Below are 18,009 nucleotides of genomic sequence, written 5' to 3'. Positions count from 1 at the left end.
TATAGTTCAGGTACAACCCAAATGCCTACCCTGCCCGGCCTTTACTTCCTCTTTGACGAGTCTTCTTTGTGTTAAACCCTGTAGTCTGTCTTTATTTCTGACTGTCTCTCTTTCAGATGCAGTTCATGTAATCTCATGGGGGGGATCAGAGTGCCGAAAGCGATGGCAAAAACACACACCGAGCGAACCACCGAAGACTAAATGACCGAATGAACGAACGAAGGAATGACAGACAGGTGAAAGGACAGACAGAAGGAAAACCAACCAACACCAAATATAAGAGAGGAAGAGAGAAGAAAAAGAAAGGGAGGATCAACCCGGGAGATGAGAAGGGTGGAAGGCTAGAGCACGGAGGAGGGGATATGTCATAATAAAGGCGCAACTCTCTGTCTGAAACAGCCACCCCTCCTGAAAAAATGATAAATAGTGTATATTAAAGAAATAAACCCCCAAAGCCCATTACTGGGTTTAAAACTACCTAAAACTTGAAAGTGTAGGTCGTTTTCAGTCGACAGAGTGAAGGGGTCAGGGGTTAGATGTCTTAAGTTTATTGCACTTAGGACCAGTGTATACATTATGAAGTCTCTTTGTATGGTTAGTTTGTCTTCTGTTACGTTCTCTGGTCGTTGGTGTACATAGGTAGCCTAGGCTCTGTTACGGTTACTGGGACTGTATGTATGTTGCTACTAAGCTGATATTGAGCAATTTGTCACACAGTGTAAAAGAGGGATGGAGAAGAGGCGATCTAGACATAGGCAGAAAAGACAGGTTTGGATTGAAATAGATCTGTAGGTTAAAGTTGCATCCACCCTCTTTGGTTGCAGCCACACAGGTAGGAAGACGTAGGTGTTTGGATTCAGTTTTTTTTAAATCTCGAAGCACTTGTGTGCGCGCGCACGCCGTTAATAAACCATTTCTTTGTGAGCTGGTCTCTACCTTCTTTCTTAGACGACAGGTCACCAATTGGAGCGGTTTCTAGAAATCTTTATTTTTATTCTCCAACTTTCTCACCGTTACTGATATCGACCAAACCGGTGGAACCAAAGTCGCACAGTACCGTTTGTCCCTGCTCGCTTGCCATCCTTGACTGTTAGGTAGCGAAGAAAAGCACTTACGCTGTGTGTTACCCAAGGGAGCTGTTTCAGACACGGAGAAGCCTTCACCACGTGCAATCAGACTGAGTATAAAACATTAAGGATAGCCCTCTACACTCATCCTCACAACCACCATCATCCTACCACCAGCCTAACCCTCAACCGCTTCTTATGTCTATTTGTCCATGGAGAGCCACTAGAGAACTGTTGTAAAATGTTTTTAATCCCTCCCTCTACTTTATTTGTGTTTCTTGTAAAAACAGTTTCTAATTCATCCTCAGTGTGTCTTTAAATGTTGACGGATTCGCACGCACACTAAATTACACGCACACCCACGCGCATTAACGTGCAGACACACACCTCCATCCTGCGGAAACAATGTGTGGTCCTATTCTGAAATCATTCTGACGGTTGATGTCACAATTTGTGTTTCCTCTATCATAATGTCCATTGCTCTCGATGGTGTCCTATTGTTGCTGAAGCCATATGCAGTCATTTTCTTCCCAACTGTCAAGATGGGTCAAATGAAAGGATGTCAAAGTAACTTTTTGTGTCAAAGGAAGGATATTGTCAAACTGTTGACGACTCAACAGAACTGTTTCATGTTTTTATTTTGAACAAATATATGTGCCAATAAGTTTGGTACTGGTTAGCGCTGCATGAAACTTAATTGCCAAGGGTTACTTTGTTAAATATTTGGGGGACATGGAGTTGAAATGGACAACCCAATACTGGTTTGAGCATACTCTTGGTCCCATAGGCTTTATAAAAGGATGTCAATGTAACTGAACTGTTGGTGCCAAAGGTCAAAACAGGTATAGGGTCACAGTTGCCATACTTTTCGCTGTCTAATTCCCCTGTATAACACACATTGGTGTGTTTATATATGCCATGCGTTTCTCATTGAGGACTGTTTTCGGTGTACTTCCTATATCTTGACGCTGAAGCCAATAGTGAGTTATGCCCCCTAGTTATGTTATGTGCACATATATAAATGTCATTTATTATTTTTGATGAACAAGCTGAAATGTTGCACTGATATGACCTCATTCAGAACCTGAAGAAAGGAGAGTTGGTCATAAATGAATGGATCAAATCAAAGTGTATTGCTCACGTACACAGATTTGCAGGTGCAGCGGAGTGCTTGTGGTTTGAATGCACATGCAGATCCCTAAGACGAACCCTTCCCCCTTTCTCGGTCCACATCACCAGTGAGTTGAGTACTGCGGAGCGTCAAACTCTGATCCTTTTCACTTTCTAGTAGACCTAGCACTCTAGAACCCTATCTTAGCATCTTTGCTGCTCTTTGATCTAGTACATATAGCTCTATATTCACCTCTTAGTGACTTGCCAATTGCCATTGTCTTCAAGATTATCTTGGTGGATCGTCACTGTCTAGTAGACCTAGCTCTAAATTCCCCTCTTAGCCTCTTGTCACTGTCTAGTATGTATAGCTTTAGCTTCTCTTGGTTTTTCTTTTCTGTCAAGTATATGTGTCGAACTCATTCCACGGGGTGAGTGTTTGCGAGTTTTCGCTCCACCCTTGTACTTGATTGGTGATTTAAAGTCATGAATTAGTAACTCCCCTCACCTGGTTGTCTAGGTCTTAATTGAAAGGAAAAAAAAACTCATTCCATGGAGGGCCGAGTGCAGACACTCGGCCCTCCATGGAATGAGTTTGACACCCCTGGTCTATTAGATATATTTAAAGAATTGTCTCCAGGATCACTTTAGATTCATTCCCCTTCTGACCTTGTTTCATTGTCTAGTAGAGCTATATCTAGATAGAATCTCCTCTTGGAGTCTTTTCGCTGTCCAGTATGTATAGCTCTAGATTCTTCTTGCTTCTGCTTTTGTAGATGATGCTTTACAATCCCCTTTGTCTTCTAACTTCCTGTTTCTTCACTGGACTCTGTCATAGGCCTTCACTTAATCATGCTGTGAGTGGGCGTGTACGCCATCTTTAAACTTAAACTGTCTCTGATTGGATCATATGCATTTTATGTCTTGTCGGTGAAACCGAACTATCCACAATGGCTAAGGGGGAGGTATACTCTCAGTGAAGAATTAAGTCTGTAGTCTTGGAAGTATTTGAGGGTTCTGGTGGCACTAGTCTTTGTCTGTAGGAAGGATTGCCTCGCTATAGTAGTACCTGTGTAAAAGGGGGTTGAGAACCAGTGGTGGTCGTTTGGAAGTTAAAGGTCCAATGCAGACGTTTTCGTCTCTATATCAAATCATTTCTAGTTAAAAAGTACGTACCTTGGCCTCCCGGGTGGCGCAGTGGTCTAGAGCACTGCATCGCAGTGCTATGCTGCGCCACCAGAGTCTGGGTTCGCGCCCAGGCTCTGTCGCAGCCGGCCGCGACCGGGAGGTCCGTGGGGCGACGCACAATTGGCTTAGCGTCGTCCGGGTTAGGGAGGGTTTGGCCGGTAGGGATATCCTTGTCTCATCGCGCTCCAGCGACTCCTGTGGCGGGCCGGGCGCAGTGCGCGCTAACTGAGGGGGGCGGGTGCACGGTGTTTCCTCCGACACATTGGTGCGGCTGGCTTCCGGGTTGGAGGCGCGCTGTGTTAAGAAGCAGTGCGGCTTGGTTGGGTTGTGCTTCGGAGGACGCATGACTTTCGACCTTCGTCTCTCCCGAGCCCGTACGGGAGTTGTAGCGATGAGACAAGATAGTAATTACTAGCGATTGGATACCACGAAAATTGGGGAGAAAAGGGGAGAAAATTAAAAAAAAAAAAAAAAAAAAAAAAAAAAGTACGTACCTTTTGATTGTTTTCAATTAAAATGGTCAGAAATAAGCAAAAATAGCAGTTTCTCAAGCAAGAATTTTGTTAGGATTGTCAGGGAGTGGTCTGAGTGGGGAGGGGAAAACTAGCTGTAGGTTTGGAACGCTCTTATTGGTCTATTAAATTTACCGCCTGGTGATGTCACCAAGCAAGCCAAAAAGCCATCCCACCAAAACAGGCTGAGATTTGACGGTCTTTTCAAACATCTTTAACACTAAAAGGGCATTATCATAATTTTCACAATATCACACTATTATTCCAACCTTATGTGGATATATATTAAACACAGAAACCCTTCTCTGGGCTCCTCATACTGTGATAATCCCTTACTCAGGAGGGTAGGAAGCTCTGGGTAGAAGTTGCTCTAAAATACAGATCTAGGATCAGCAAACACTTGGGGGAGAAATGGAAAACTGACCTTAGATCAGTGTCTAGGGACAACTATATTTGTCTATCGCAATGGAACCCTATTCCCTATCTAGGCCTCTGGTCAAAAGTAGTGCACTATATAGGGAATAATGCCATTTGGCACACAATCCTTGTTTGGCACTGAAGTTGATGAGCACAGCTTTTTCTTTTTCTCTTGAATTTATCATGTCTTATGTTCTCTGGTTCTTCAGTAGTTTCATTTCTCTCTCTTTGTGTCATTTTTAAACTAGATTGTTGTTCTGCATGGTATCCGGCCTGCCTGTGTTTTGTGTGTCTTTGAACTGGTTTCAAAATAGTGGAAGAATAGCAGAGGAGAGAGACAGTGTGGAGACTACAATGTTGATTGTCCTATTATAATCTTAGGGGGTGCGTCTCAATAATCTTAAGTGTCTTTCTCTCGTCTCCTAAGACCAGAAGAGCGTTAGCTCCCAGAGCGAATGCCAACAATGTCAAATCACGCTGATGGTCTGTTTATGGTAGGCTTTTCTTCCCCTGTGCATGGTCGTGATGATGTTGTGTTCTTTCTACAGCTCCCCTTAAAAGCATGATCTGATTTACTGTCTGTTAAAACTTGTTCAAGTGTCCGGGTTGTCATGGTTGTGTTTCTGATTACATGCTGCAAGGACAGACACCCCTAACCATAGCTCTAGGGTGAATCTCAATAGTCTTTCCTTGACTCCTTGCGTCCTCTGTCCTCAACGCATTGAAGGACGTGGTCTGGGGGTGTAGCCAAACCCTTTTACTTTTCCAAAGATGCCACGTTACTTTTTCCCTTTATTGAAATGGGTCTTTTTGATCATATCTGCAAGTGTAGTACCCTCTGGTGGCGAGTCCCTGTAATAACAGTAGTTGAAGATGTCATCAACCTGAAATGAGAAAGGAACAGGGAAAGAGAGGAATGGCTTTTTGGGGTTATAAACGGATACATTTGGATAAATCTCTCCATAAAATGCATCAGTTTATCTGTTATAAACTGATGCATTTGCTCATTTTCAGTCAGTGTTTGTTCAATGATCTTGTGCACATTTTTTCCCCTACATGTATTTTTGGAAACAACTACCCTTCTGATAGCTGAACTGGTGATAACAATGTAAATAGAAACACGCAAACACATGCATCCCAATCCCTGTATTGTACTATACAGGGAATATGGGCTGCGTTTTGCCCAATTATTGGTAAAAGACCAATTATTGATTTTGGCTGCCTGTGTAAACGCAGCCATGGTGTCATTTGAGACACATCCATACACACACATCAGTCATGTTATTTTTGTCTTTGTATTATTATTTTTCTGAACATGAGAGCTATTTGATATTTGCATTATACAGTATATAGATATATAATAATACCCAATGGGTGATTTAAACGTATGAAGAAGGGGATTGGCTGCATATCTACAGGTCACCAATGGATCGTCAATGGATGTCATTGATTGTCAAGGATGCCAAATGATTCAGAGAATCACACCTTTGTCTCTGATTATTCTTCTTGTTCTTCCCCCTCTTTGTACATTTTTATTTATTTATGCAGAAATATTAGGATTTTATTAAGCATGGAAATAATACAAAACGAACGTTACAAAAATCATTGGCTTTTATTTTACTTACTGTGTTTATTTTGATATTTTTTTGGAAGAAATAAAGTCATTTTCCATTCCTAAAGCATTTTGTGATTTTAATGATTATTTTGTTTGAGTGTGGAGTGTCTGCGCTGAGTGTAAGGCTTGCTGCTGAAAACATTCTCCACCTAAATTTGTTGACGCTCTTATTCAAAGTGACTGGAACCCACAACCCTTGCGTTGCAAGCACCATGCTCTTACAACTGAGCCACATGGGACCCGTTAGAGTATCAAATCAAATCAAATCAAAATCAAATCAAATTTTATTAGTCACATACACATGGTTAGCAGATGTTAATGCTAGTGTAGTGAAATGCTTGTGCTTCTAGTTCCGACAATGCAGTAATAACCAACAAGTAATCTAACCTAACAATTCCACAACTACTACCTTATACACACACACAAGTGTAAAGGGATAAAGAATATGTACATAAAGATATATGAATGAGTGGTGGTACAGAACGGCATGGCAAGATGCAGTAGATGGTATAGAGTACGGTATATACATATGAGATGAGTACTGTAGGGTATGTAAACATAAAGTGGCATAGTTTAAAGTGGCTAGTGGTACATGTGTTACATAAAGATGGCAAGATGCAGTAGATGATATAGAGTACAGTATATACATATGAGATGGGTAATGTAGGGTATGTAAACATTATATTAAGTGGCATTGTTTAAAGTGGCTAGTGGTACATTTTTACATAATTTCCATCAATTCCCATTTTTAAAGTGGCTGGAGTTGAGTCAGTATGTTGGCAGCGGCCGCTAAATGTTAGTGGTGGCTGTTTAACAGTCTGATGGCCTTGAGATAGAAGCTGTTTTTCAGTCTCTCGGTCCCTGCTTTGATGCACCTGTACTGACCTCGCCTTCTGGATGATAGCGGGGTGAACAGGCAGTGGCTTGGGTGGTTGTTGTCCTTGATGATCTTTATGGCCTTCCTGTGACATCGGGTGGTGTAGGTGTCCTGGAGGGCAGGTAGTTTGCCCCCGGTGGTGCGTTCTGCAGACCTCACTACCCTCTGGAGAGCCTTACGGTTGTGGGCGGAGCAGTTGCCGTACCAGGCGGTGATACAGCCCGACAGGATGCTCTCGATTGCTCTCGAGTATACGGTTTGCAGCATGGTAAGCGGCTTATTCTGACAGGTTTTAGCCGAGCGTTTCCCAAACTTTGTCCTCGGGACCCCAAAAGGTGCACGTTTTGGTTTTTGCCCGAACACTACACAGCAGATTCAAATGATCAAAGCTTGATGATTATTTGAATCAGCTGTGTAGTGCTAGGGCAAAAAACAAAATGTGCACCCCTTTGGGAGACCCTTTCTTAGGTTGCCAGGACACACCTACACGTGTGCTTAGTGCAGTACACACACAGACAGCCAGGCCAGGACAGGAGAGAGGAATGTCAAGCCACTACTAGATAAGGACTGACAGCTGAAGAGAGAGAGGGGATGACTGGTGGCTATTTTTATCATTCATTCAGCCAGGCCAAGCAGAGACCCCCTCTCTTTCCTCTCTTAGTCCCCCTGGATCTCTCTCGTTCTTTCTCTCATTCCCTCGCTTCTTCTCTTCTATCCGGGAGAACGTTCTGGAAGACTGGGTGGGATTAAAATTTCGAAGCCCCTCGAAGAGGAAAAAGAAGACCGGGTTAGCGAAAGGAAAAGTTAGGTGGAAGAGTTACGGGAGGACAAACGAAATACTAGGCCAATATGGCTCTTCTTTGCTACAACAAAGGCTGTGGAGAGAAGTTTGACGCTGACAAGAACAAAGACGGTAAAACCACTTACTACTTCAACTCAAACACGCGGTTTATTAGTCACTGTTATACTGCGATAGTACACAGGTTGGATTGCATGCACTGTAGACTATGACAGTTATTAGTAAGGAATCATATTATTTGGAGTAAATGCATGTTGCAAATATTGCAAGGTATTTGAGTTTTCAGTGTACTAATACTGTTTTTGAATGGCCAAATGTAGAGGGGATAATGTGTATTATGGCAGTCGTTCATGTGTAATAGCATAGATTTTGATAGTCTGACAGACCCCTTTGGGAAAGAGGTGGGAATTGACAGGTGTCTTTATCAGAACTGAAAGGGCCAGTTTTGCAGACAAAGATTGATCCCATACTAATAGACTAAAACACATTTTCAATGAAGAATCTTTGTGTCCAGAAAACCGGCATAGTCATCCACACATTGGCATATCATGGAGAGATTCTGGATTGTGAGATTGTATTGTAGGCATGTGTCTGCAATTGTTGTGCGGGTGTGACAGATGTGCATATGAGAGAGAGAGACACTGAGTGAACGCATGCGCCGATATAATTTTCCACGTATTTAAGTCACCGAGTAGAGGTCTCCTCTTCATAGCAACTGTTAGGTTAGTTAATGCCTTATATGGGCCCAACCCCCTCCCTCTTATGACCAGAACTCTATGACAGCTGTCTGGGAGACCCGGCTGATTGTGTATGTGTGTGCCTGCTTGTCTGTGACAAGTTACAACGTTTGTGTCTGACAAATGCCAGTGCCAACAAGTACCTTTTGTTGTTTCTCGCCCTCTAGAAGCCTGTCTTCATCACCCAGGTGTTCCCATCTTCCACGATGCTCTGAAGGTATATAAATAAAAACATTTGAAAAACTTACAGATGAGAATCAATAAATATGAAACGATCCTCACAGTACTTGATCAAATTGAAAAACAACGTGTGTGTGTGTGTCCAGGGTTGGTCTTGTTGTAGGAAGAGAACCACAGACTTCTCTGAATTCCTTTCTATCAAGGTAAGGACAATGTGGGACCAACTGGGTTTGAGCTCAAGACTGTTTTAACCCACTGAGCTGAAGCATATGGGCATTAGCTCAGGGAACAGTACTGATCAAGTATATGCAGTAGTTCGCTGTCAGGGTACTCTGTACGCAGTATCCTGACATTACTTTTCTATCGGACTTTTCTATTGTAGGGCTGCACCCAGGGGCGTCATAGTAACGAAAAGCCCCAGGAGCCTATGCAGCCAACAGTGATATCAGACAAGAACGGCGTGAGAAACAACAGAGAGGAGATAATTTACCAGGGGCCCAAATCAGCTGAGGCACTGCAGAAAGAGAGACCCAGGTAGGGTCAGCTTGCTCAATTGGCTGATTAGGTGTTTATTTATTCATTTAAATGATTTATGTATTTATTGTCCTTTACAGTTCAGATGAGGAGAAGACCAAACTGAAGCTGAAGGTGTCTGCCTCTCTGACTCAGGTTCTGGAGAAGATGGAAATCAGCAGCAAGGCAGAACTAAAAAAGAAAGGTGTGTGTGTGTGTATCCCTCACATACCTTCTCTGTTCGGTTTCCCCTTGTTGTTCAAATCGTTGGTTTCTATATAACAGCAGGGCATTTCAATGCTTCTGTTGACTAATACCAATACTTCTCTGATGAGATATGATATTATTTTGAAACTACTTTGTTAGTTTTGCAGCGTAAGATTTCAGCAGGTAGTTTAACCTCCCCTGTCCTTCTGACCCTCCCTATTTCTCTTCCTCTCTTTATTTCTCTCTCTCTCTCGCCCTCACAGAGAGTGCAGTTGTCATGCAGGGAACACGATGCAAGAACACAGGATGCAAAACAGTAGGTGTTTCTATTCATTTTTTATTAGTGCTTTTATTTAAAAAAATTCTCCCCAATTTCAGTGATATCCAATTGGTAGTTACAGTCTTGTCCCATCGCTGCAACTCCCATACGGACTCGGGAGAGGCGAAAGTCGAGAGCCATGCGTCCCCCGAAACACGACCCCGCCAAGCCGCACTGCTTCTTGACACACTGCTTGCTTAACCCGGAAGCTAGCCGCACCAGGAAACACCGTGCAGCTGGCAACCGAAGTCAGCATGCATGTGCCCGGCCGCCACAAGGAGTCGCTAGAAAGCGATGGGACAAGGACATCCCAGCCGGCCAAACCCTCCCCTAACCCGGACCACACTGGGCAAATTGTGCGCCGCCTCATGGGTCTCCCGGTCACGGCTGGCTGCAACACAGTCCGGGATCGAACCCGGATCTGTAGTGACGCCTTAGACCGCAGTGGCGCCTTAGACCGCTGGCCACTCGGGAGGCCAGGTGTTTCTTTTGTGTTTTTGTCTGTGTATGCGTGTCTTTGTGCGTGTGTGTTTCTGTCTGTGTGTGCGCGTGTGTTTCTGTCTGTGTGTGCGCGCGCTTGTGTGTATGTATGTGAGTGTGTGTTTCACAGAGAAGGGAGTAAAACATTTGAGGTGCAGTAACTCCTGTCTTTGTAGATAATGAATCTGTTGCCTTCTGCTGATGCAGGGTAACAGCCTGTCTCCAGACAGTGTTAACTCTTTCCCGTAATTCGACAGTTTGTACCAGAGCCTTATATTCTAGAGAGTTGGGTCGACTTTACGAATGTTGAATATTGTTCCAATTCTAGACATTCAGTTGCATATCGTTATTTAAATGTTAATGGGTAGCTAACATGGCTGCCATATAATGTAGTATCATGTAAATGCATCACAATGCAGAAACCTCTGTCCCAACTTTCTCATTAGAAAAATGTAATCTTAAAAGTGTTGTTAGCATGTTAGTTATCCCCCTACCTGAGGAGAATTCAGTAGCTAATTGTTGTTTGTTGTTGTTGACAGCAATACCAGGGCCCAGAGACCAACGGAGAGACCTGTACACACCACCCTGGAGCACCTGTCTTTCACGAGGGGTAAGACAAGGACTGTATTATCCACATTTTGTTGCAGCCTTATTTTAAAATGGATGAAAGAAATACTTGTTCCTCATCCATCTACACACAATAACCCATAATGACAAAGCGAAAACAGGTTTTTAGAAATGTTTGCAAATATATTAAAATTTAAAGGTGTTCAGATCCTTTGCTATGAGACTCAAAATTGAGCTCAGGTACAACCTGTTTCCATTGATCATCCTTGATGTTTCTACATTTTGATTGGAGTCCACCTGTGGTAAATTCAATTGATTGGACATGATTTGGAAAGGCACACACCTGTCTATATAAGGTCCCACAGTTGACAGTGCATGCCAGAGCAAAAACCAAGCCATGAGGTCGAAGGAATTGTCCGTAGAACTCCGAGACAGGATTGTGTCGCGGCACAGCTCTGGGGAAGGGTACCCAAACATTTCTGCAGCATTGAAGGTCCCCAAGAACACAGTGGCCTCCATCATTCTTAAATGGAAGAAGTTTGAAACCACCAAGACTCTTACTAAAGCTGGTCGCCCGGCCAAACTGAGCAATCGGGGGAGAATGGCCTTGGTCAGGGAGGTGACCAAGAACCCGAAGGTCACTCTGGTCACTTGAAATGGGAGAACCTTCCAGAGGGACAACCATGTCTGCAGCACTCCATTAATCAGGACTTTATGGTAGAGTGGCCAGACGGAAGCCAAAAGGCACCTAAAGAACTCTCAGACCATGAGAAACAAGATACTCTGGTCTGATGAAACCAAGATTGAACTCTTTGGCCTGAATGCCAAGTGTCACGTCTGGAGGAAACCTGGCATCATCCCTACGGTGAAGCATGGTGGTGGCAGCCTCTTGCTGTGGGGATGTTATTCAGCGGCAAGAACTGGGAAACTACTCGGGATCGAGGGAAAGATGAACGGAGCAAAGTACAGAGAGATCCTTGATGAAAACCTGCTCCAGAGCCCTCAGGACCACAGACTGGGGTGACGGTTCACCTTACAACAGGACAACGACAATAAGCACACAGCCAAGACAATGCAGGGGTGGCTTCGGGACAAGTCTCCAAATATCCTTGAGTGGCCCAGCCAGAGACCGGACTTGAACCCGATCGAACATCTCTGGAGAGACCTGAAAATAGCTGTGCTGCAGCGCTCCCTATCCAACCTGACAGAGCTTGAGAGGATCTGCGGAGAAGAATGGGAGAAACTCCCCAAATACAGGTGTGCGAAGCTTGTAGTGTCATACCCAAGAAGACTTGAGGCTGTAATCGTTGCCAAAGGTGCTTCAACAAAGTACTGTGTAAAGGGTCTGAATACTTACGTAAATGTGATATTTACATTTTAAATTTAATACATTCGCAAAAAAATCTAAAAACCTGTTTTTGCTTTGTCATTATGGGGTATTGTGTCTAGATTGATGAATAAAAACAACAACAATTTAATAAATTTTATAATGTAAAGTAACAAAATGTGGAAAGTCAAGGGGTCTGAATATTTTCAGAATATACTGTATCCATGCCTGTATTATACAGCACTGCAATATTAATGCAGCAGGTATTATACAATACTATTATATACTCTTCTACGTGTATAAGTACTAGAGCTGTTGCTGTGTAAAGACCATAGACTTTAATGCTGCTTTATTATAAACATCTGAAATGTAATATTAATGTAATACTATAGGTATAATACGGTGCTGTAATTCTAACCCTACAGGTATAAGTACTGGAGCTGTTGCTGTGTGAAGACCATAGACTTTAATGCTTTTCTGGATCAGAAGGGTTGTACCAATGGCAAACATCGCTGGGTCCAAAAACTGGTCAGTGTTAGCCCTCCTCTCTCTCCTTTTGACCTTTTCTTAATGTCCGGGTTTCGTTCTGTTGCCAATTGTGCCTGTTTTTTACATGAAAATCATTTGGACATTTTGCTGTAAACCGTTAACTGTATACCCTGGGGTTATTGCCTTTTCTCTCTCTTTCTCTCTGAATGTTTGTGTGTGCAGAACAATAAAAATGTTGCGTGTAGACATGACTGGCACCAGACAGCCACACAGGTCTACGTGACCATCTATGCCAAGAACGCCAACCCTGAACTGTCCTACGTCGAGGCTAACCGCACCGTGGTAAGAACGGGCTACACACACACACACACACACACAAACGCAGACATACAAGAACGTCAACCCTCAACTGTCCTCTGTCAAAGCCAATCGCACAGTGGTAACCACATACACACGCATATTGACTTTTGGCATATACACACATTGGCTTTTGCATATATTGTTTTCCCGCTGGTGTTTTGAGTAAGGTTGTTAATGATGATTAACATCTCTCTCTCTCTCTCTACCGCCCTGTCCCTATCTCTATTCCTGTAGCTGACCTGTCACATCCAGTTTGAGGACAACAAGATTTTCCATAAGGACTACCATCTGTGGGGGGTGAGGGGCAATGCTTTTCCCGTGTTTTTTTTTTTACCTCTTGAATTGTTTCCCCCCTCTCTATTTCCCTCTTTCTTTCTCGCTTGTGTTTCTGTTGTCTATTTCCCTCTTCCTGTCTCTTTCGCCTTTCTCTCCTCTCTAAACACCAACCAACAACTACCCCCACCGTAACCCTAACCTCATATCCCTCTTCCTCCTCTACTCTAGGTAGCAGATGTAGCCAACAGTGGGGTCAACATGGTTTCGTCTAAGGTAGAAGTGTCGCTCCGTAAGGCAGATGCTGTGGCCTGGGGAAAACTAGAGGACCCCAAGTTCAAACCAGAACCAGAACCCCAGGATCTGGACATGGGTACTGTAAACATTCCCCTTTATGTTGTTTTATCTTGTGATTATAAGGAAGTGTTTGTTCGACCGGCAGGATGAAAAAATACATTTAGGCAATTGGGGTCAAAAAAAATTAAGGTTAGGATTAAGTTTAGGAACGAGGGTTCGGTTAAGGTTAGGTTAAAGGTTAGGGAAAGGCATAAACGTTAACATTGGGTTAGACACCGTTCATTTTCTGCCAGGCTATACACTGCCATAATCAAAACATCGACTGGGTTCACAGTATTGCTCACTGTATTACAGGTTACACCGATGAGGCCGACGACCCCAGTCAGTGGGACAGGGACATCGACGACGATGACATCAGTGATTCAGACGAGGAGTGGGAGAAACCGCAGATCATCCAGAATCCTCCAGAAGAGGATGCGATGCCCGTGTTAGAAGGTTAAATTGATTTATTGAGTCTATTGTCCGTCAAGAGGATGCTCTGACTGGCTGTGAGATTGAGTGGTGTTAGAATACTTTATTGTCCATTTTCCTTACAGTCTAAGGACATGGTATGGCTGTAATATTGTTACTGGTTTTTAATATGTAAAGAAATTGTATTTGAATTTGTTTTATGTATTGATCTCTACTGTATGCACAGATACAAATAAGAAATATCAACCTGTTATAGATTAGTTTTTGTCTTCTGCCCTCTAGTACATATTAGGCCATTGTCAGGCAACAGAAGTCAGTTATCAGACAAATTTGGGTCAGAATCAATGTCCTAATATGGACACCGTACTCTGGTTTCATTGCAATTAAATAAGAAAGGCCTACCGTATTGAAAAGTCAATCTGTCCATTCTACATAATTCCTGTTTGAACGTGACTTGTTTGTGATGCTAAATGGGCCTGCTGTGCTGTGATATTCACTAAAACAAAGGAGAAACTCAATCTGTCTAACGTGCATTGTGTCACACTTGGGACACACACACACACACACACACACACACACACACACACACACACACACACACACACACACACACACACACACACACACACACACACACACACACACACACACACACACACACACACGACTCCAACAGCGATGGATACACTTTATTTCAGCCTCCTGCTAGCAGCCAGTGAATGCTGTCTCTCTCTCTGGGTTCTGGGACATGGATGATTGGCAATTGGATAGCACAAATAAATAGGCTAGGGCCGGAATTCAATCGAAGGCCTACTGTCGCGAAGGGCGCTGCACGCTTGATATTGGCTCAAGCGTAAATTACCTTTAAAAGTCAAGTCCAGTGCGCTTTTCGACAACGCGCCTTTGATTGTAATCCGGCCCAAATTCACTGATGATAATCAATCATATGCAGTAAAACAGTAAAATCATAGCCTGCATGATTCCTGTCTTATTGGCAACAAACATTTATGTCGAGTAAACTGTCAAAATAACAGTTTGGCTCTGAGATGGAGCATAATGTATATCTATTTGGGAACACTCAATCAAGTTCAATACATGATGAGTTCAAAGATTCACAATTCAAGATTTGATCACAATTCAAGATTACATTCAAGATTTGAATCACAATAACATCCTCCTTATCAATTGATACCATTAAATAGTATAATATACAACATCTTGACACTTAGGACTTCAAGGAATAATTTTTAGGCCCAAAGGCTGACCTTTCAGCCTGGTTACAGAGATCAACCAGTACAACGAATTAACAGCACAAGATTATTATTATTAAACATCTTTGAACAAACAACGTGCAACATCGAGTCCAGCTTTGCGCATTGCGGCGTGCGTTCACAAAAACTTGCCGTCAAATACTGTTACATAACCGTGGCATGTTACATGTTGTCCAACAAAACGTTTCCAAAACGTTTCCTCTTGACTTGATCGTTAAGTCGTTGTTGCATTGTTCTCCATACCTCTCAGTACCTTGGCGATTGACCACTATATATGTTATGTCACACAAGATTTCAATACTGATATCCTAGCGTCATGCCATAGACGCAACAACAGCAGCTAAGGAATCGTTGGCATAGCGTTGGAGTAACGGTGTAGCAACATTTTTCAGAATCCAGTCTTCCATGAGATTAGGATGTGTAAAGTGAGAACATTAGGGTTGAAAAATTCTGTAAACTTTCACAAAATTTCTGGGTTTCCAAAAATCCTCAGAATTTTGGGGTTTTCTGCGTATTCACTTCTGAAAATCCGGAAATGTTCCAACGGGATTTCTTGAAACCTGGTAATTTAGAAGAAATTACTGTAATTTTGCCACCCTGAGAGCATGTACAGTAGAACAACCCCTGACAAGTGAATAAACATTTAATATCTATTATGTATATATAATATACTTTAACATTCGTTTGGTTATATTTATATGTTACATATTATTAACACACATTGATCTCTGTATAGATGTGTCATAAATACAAGGGAGAGCGACCGTTTCCATAGCAATAAAAACACAAGTGAACGATCACTTTACAACATACACGCACACGTCGCTCGCACACACACATTTTTTCTTTTAGTTTCTCTTTGTAAAGTGCAAGGCAAGATACAGTAAACTTTGAAATGAATGACACGCACACAGTGTCGTTTGCACACACACACACACACACAATCGTCATATGTCGTTTAAAACTTGGCACACATGTACAGGTACATCACTAAAGCCTCTAGCAATAACAGCAGGACAAGCACGCTATTGGTACAGTAGAACAATCATAGCTAACACTTTATCTGGAAGGCTGATAATAAACACCATTACTTAACTATTAAATGACTAATACATAGCTTGTTCTGCATTGAATGAATTAAATACATGTTATTTTAACTTAATGATACAACTTAACTTATATATCTTGTTCATGGTTTAACTATATATGATTCGGCATACTGGTCTTTGTAATATATATTATTTTCATCCAAAACTATTATTCATAAATACATGAATAAATTATATAGAACGATATAGCGGTTAACAGTTAAAAAACTATACATGAACTATCTATTAACAAGTTTATAAGCTGTTTATAACCAGACCTTCAAAATATAATGTTACTCAATTTCTACAACAGAAAACTTAAAAAATCTCACTGCATTTATATTCCAGCGTAGGGGTTAGGGATGGTATAAATTACCCCTAACCACAGATGTAGGATCAACTTTCCCTCTTCAAAACCTAAGCATAACCACAAGGAGGGATAATGCAAACCTTAGACGGATCTTAGATCAGTGTCAATGGGCTACTTCATCCAACTTGGAAGGCATGCAGGGACACATTGAGGTCATCGTGGCTTAGATGTTACAGTAAGTACTGTAGTAGCTAGCCGTAGATATGCTAGATGCTACAGTACATATATTACAGATATTATGGTAAGTACTTTAGCAAGGCCAATATATTAGTACCATATTCAGTCCACATGCATTCCTCAATATGACCCTTCAATAAAAACCTTTTCACATTTTTAAGTCTCCAGTTCATCAGATGAGAATAAGTTGAGATGTTGTTTACATTGTTTTTTGTTTTTCGCTATTGTTGATGTCCTCCAACAAAGATGTCCTCAAACTTCAGATTTCTCGAGGAAACTAAAAAGTCCCGAAAGTCAAGAGAGAAAAGAGGAAGGGTAGCCTAAACCCCAAAAAGAGGATATATCTAAGAATAAAAACAAAATGTCCACTCCCGTCATGCAAAGGACAGCACCGCCTACGTAAACACATTGCGTCATCAAGGAAACAAAATATGCTTAGAAACTCTTTCCTCTTCTCTGATTGGCCACTTTGACTATCTGGAAGCACACCAAACGGTGATGCAATGCAAAGCCACGCCCCCTCGTTAAAAACAACTCCCTGATTACAAAATGGGGGAACATTGAATCAAGGGGGAGGTGATAGCTGAATGGGGAGAGGGTCATTGAATTGTTGAATAATTTATCCCCCCTCCGGTTGCCATAGTGACAGGTGTCTTGTTAAGCCTCCTCGTTAAGTGCCTCAATTGCCTGAAGGATCCGTCTCACATGCCCCACCTTTAATATCCCAAGATCCTGTGGGAGAGAGAGAGATGGACAGACAATCAAAGTTTCTCCTTTTTACACAATGTTAATGAATGTTTCACTGTTTTTCAAAATCGTTAGTTTTCATCAACTTAATATCACTTTATATCAACTTAAGTAACTTGTGCCGCTTTCAGGGGCGTCATGCACCCTAAAAATCTGAGGGTGCAAAAAGTATGTGAGGACGGTTGGGGGTGGTCCAGAAGGGGGGCTACATTTTTTTAACACCTGAAACAGCTTTTAACTGAAATCTAAAGCCATAATCATTAAGCTATGTCAACAACAACAAAAAATCTGCATATCTAAGTATACATCTTGAGCCGTCTGTATCTAAAACTAAATACGCTTCTCTGTATCTCGGCTAAAATCTGGGTAAAAGATTGAAAGGAATGTGAGTCTTATTCAGTACATTTAGTTATTGCTTGCTTTTCTAAAGTCTACCAACCTTGCCAGCCCGTCTGTTTTATATCTTTACCTACCTATTGTTCACCTAATACCGTTTTTGCACTATTGGTTAGAGCCTGGAAGTAAGCATTTCACTGTAAGGTCTACACCTG

At 42.2% G+C, this 18,009-nt stretch overlaps 3 protein-coding genes across 21 annotated transcripts in view; 2 read left to right on the top strand and 1 right to left on the bottom strand.

Moving 5' to 3' along the window:
• LOC139534864 (phosphatidylinositol-binding clathrin assembly protein) overlaps positions 1 to 5,973 on the top strand; it is a 57,149-nt gene extending 51,176 nt beyond the window's left edge. For all 14 annotated transcript variants that reach the window (XM_071334345.1, XM_071334344.1, XM_071334351.1 and 11 more), the window contains one exon: positions 117 to 5,973. In XM_071334345.1, the coding sequence (XP_071190446.1) occupies positions 117 to 131 (15 nt within the window). In that variant the 3' untranslated portion in view covers positions 132 to 5,973. The remainder of the gene's footprint in view (positions 1 to 116) is intronic.
• Positions 5,974 to 7,222: 1,249 nt separating this feature from the next.
• LOC139534279 (cysteine and histidine-rich domain-containing protein 1) lies at positions 7,223 to 14,323 on the top strand. Its single transcript, XM_071333314.1, has 12 exons — positions 7,223 to 7,699; positions 8,490 to 8,539; positions 8,649 to 8,705; positions 8,885 to 9,036; positions 9,117 to 9,220; positions 9,486 to 9,538; positions 10,561 to 10,631; positions 12,341 to 12,443; positions 12,627 to 12,746; positions 12,999 to 13,061; positions 13,269 to 13,410; positions 13,689 to 14,323. The coding sequence occupies exons 1-12, from the start codon at positions 7,636 to 7,638 to the stop codon at positions 13,832 to 13,834; spliced, it is 1,125 nt and encodes a 374-aa protein (XP_071189415.1). The 5' UTR covers positions 7,223 to 7,635; the 3' UTR covers positions 13,835 to 14,323.
• Positions 14,324 to 14,476: 153 nt separating this feature from the next.
• The window catches only part of LOC139534278 (diacylglycerol kinase delta), a 117,249-nt gene continuing 113,716 nt past the window's right edge, over positions 14,477 to 18,009 (bottom strand). For all 6 annotated transcript variants that reach the window (XR_011666931.1, XM_071333309.1, XM_071333313.1 and 3 more), the window contains one exon: positions 14,477 to 17,443. Coding sequence is in view for 5 of the 6 variants with exons in the window: in XM_071333309.1 (XP_071189410.1) it covers positions 17,369 to 17,443 (75 nt within the window). In the remaining variant the exon portion in view is untranslated. The remainder of the gene's footprint in view (positions 17,444 to 18,009) is intronic.

The sequence above is a fragment of the Salvelinus alpinus genome, chromosome 11 (genome assembly GCF_045679555.1).
Source record: "Salvelinus alpinus chromosome 11, SLU_Salpinus.1, whole genome shotgun sequence".
NCBI lineage: Eukaryota > Metazoa > Chordata > Actinopteri > Salmoniformes > Salmonidae > Salvelinus > Salvelinus alpinus.
Note: the sequence above shows the minus strand (reverse complement) of the source record. Positions and strands in the feature narration are given on the sequence as shown.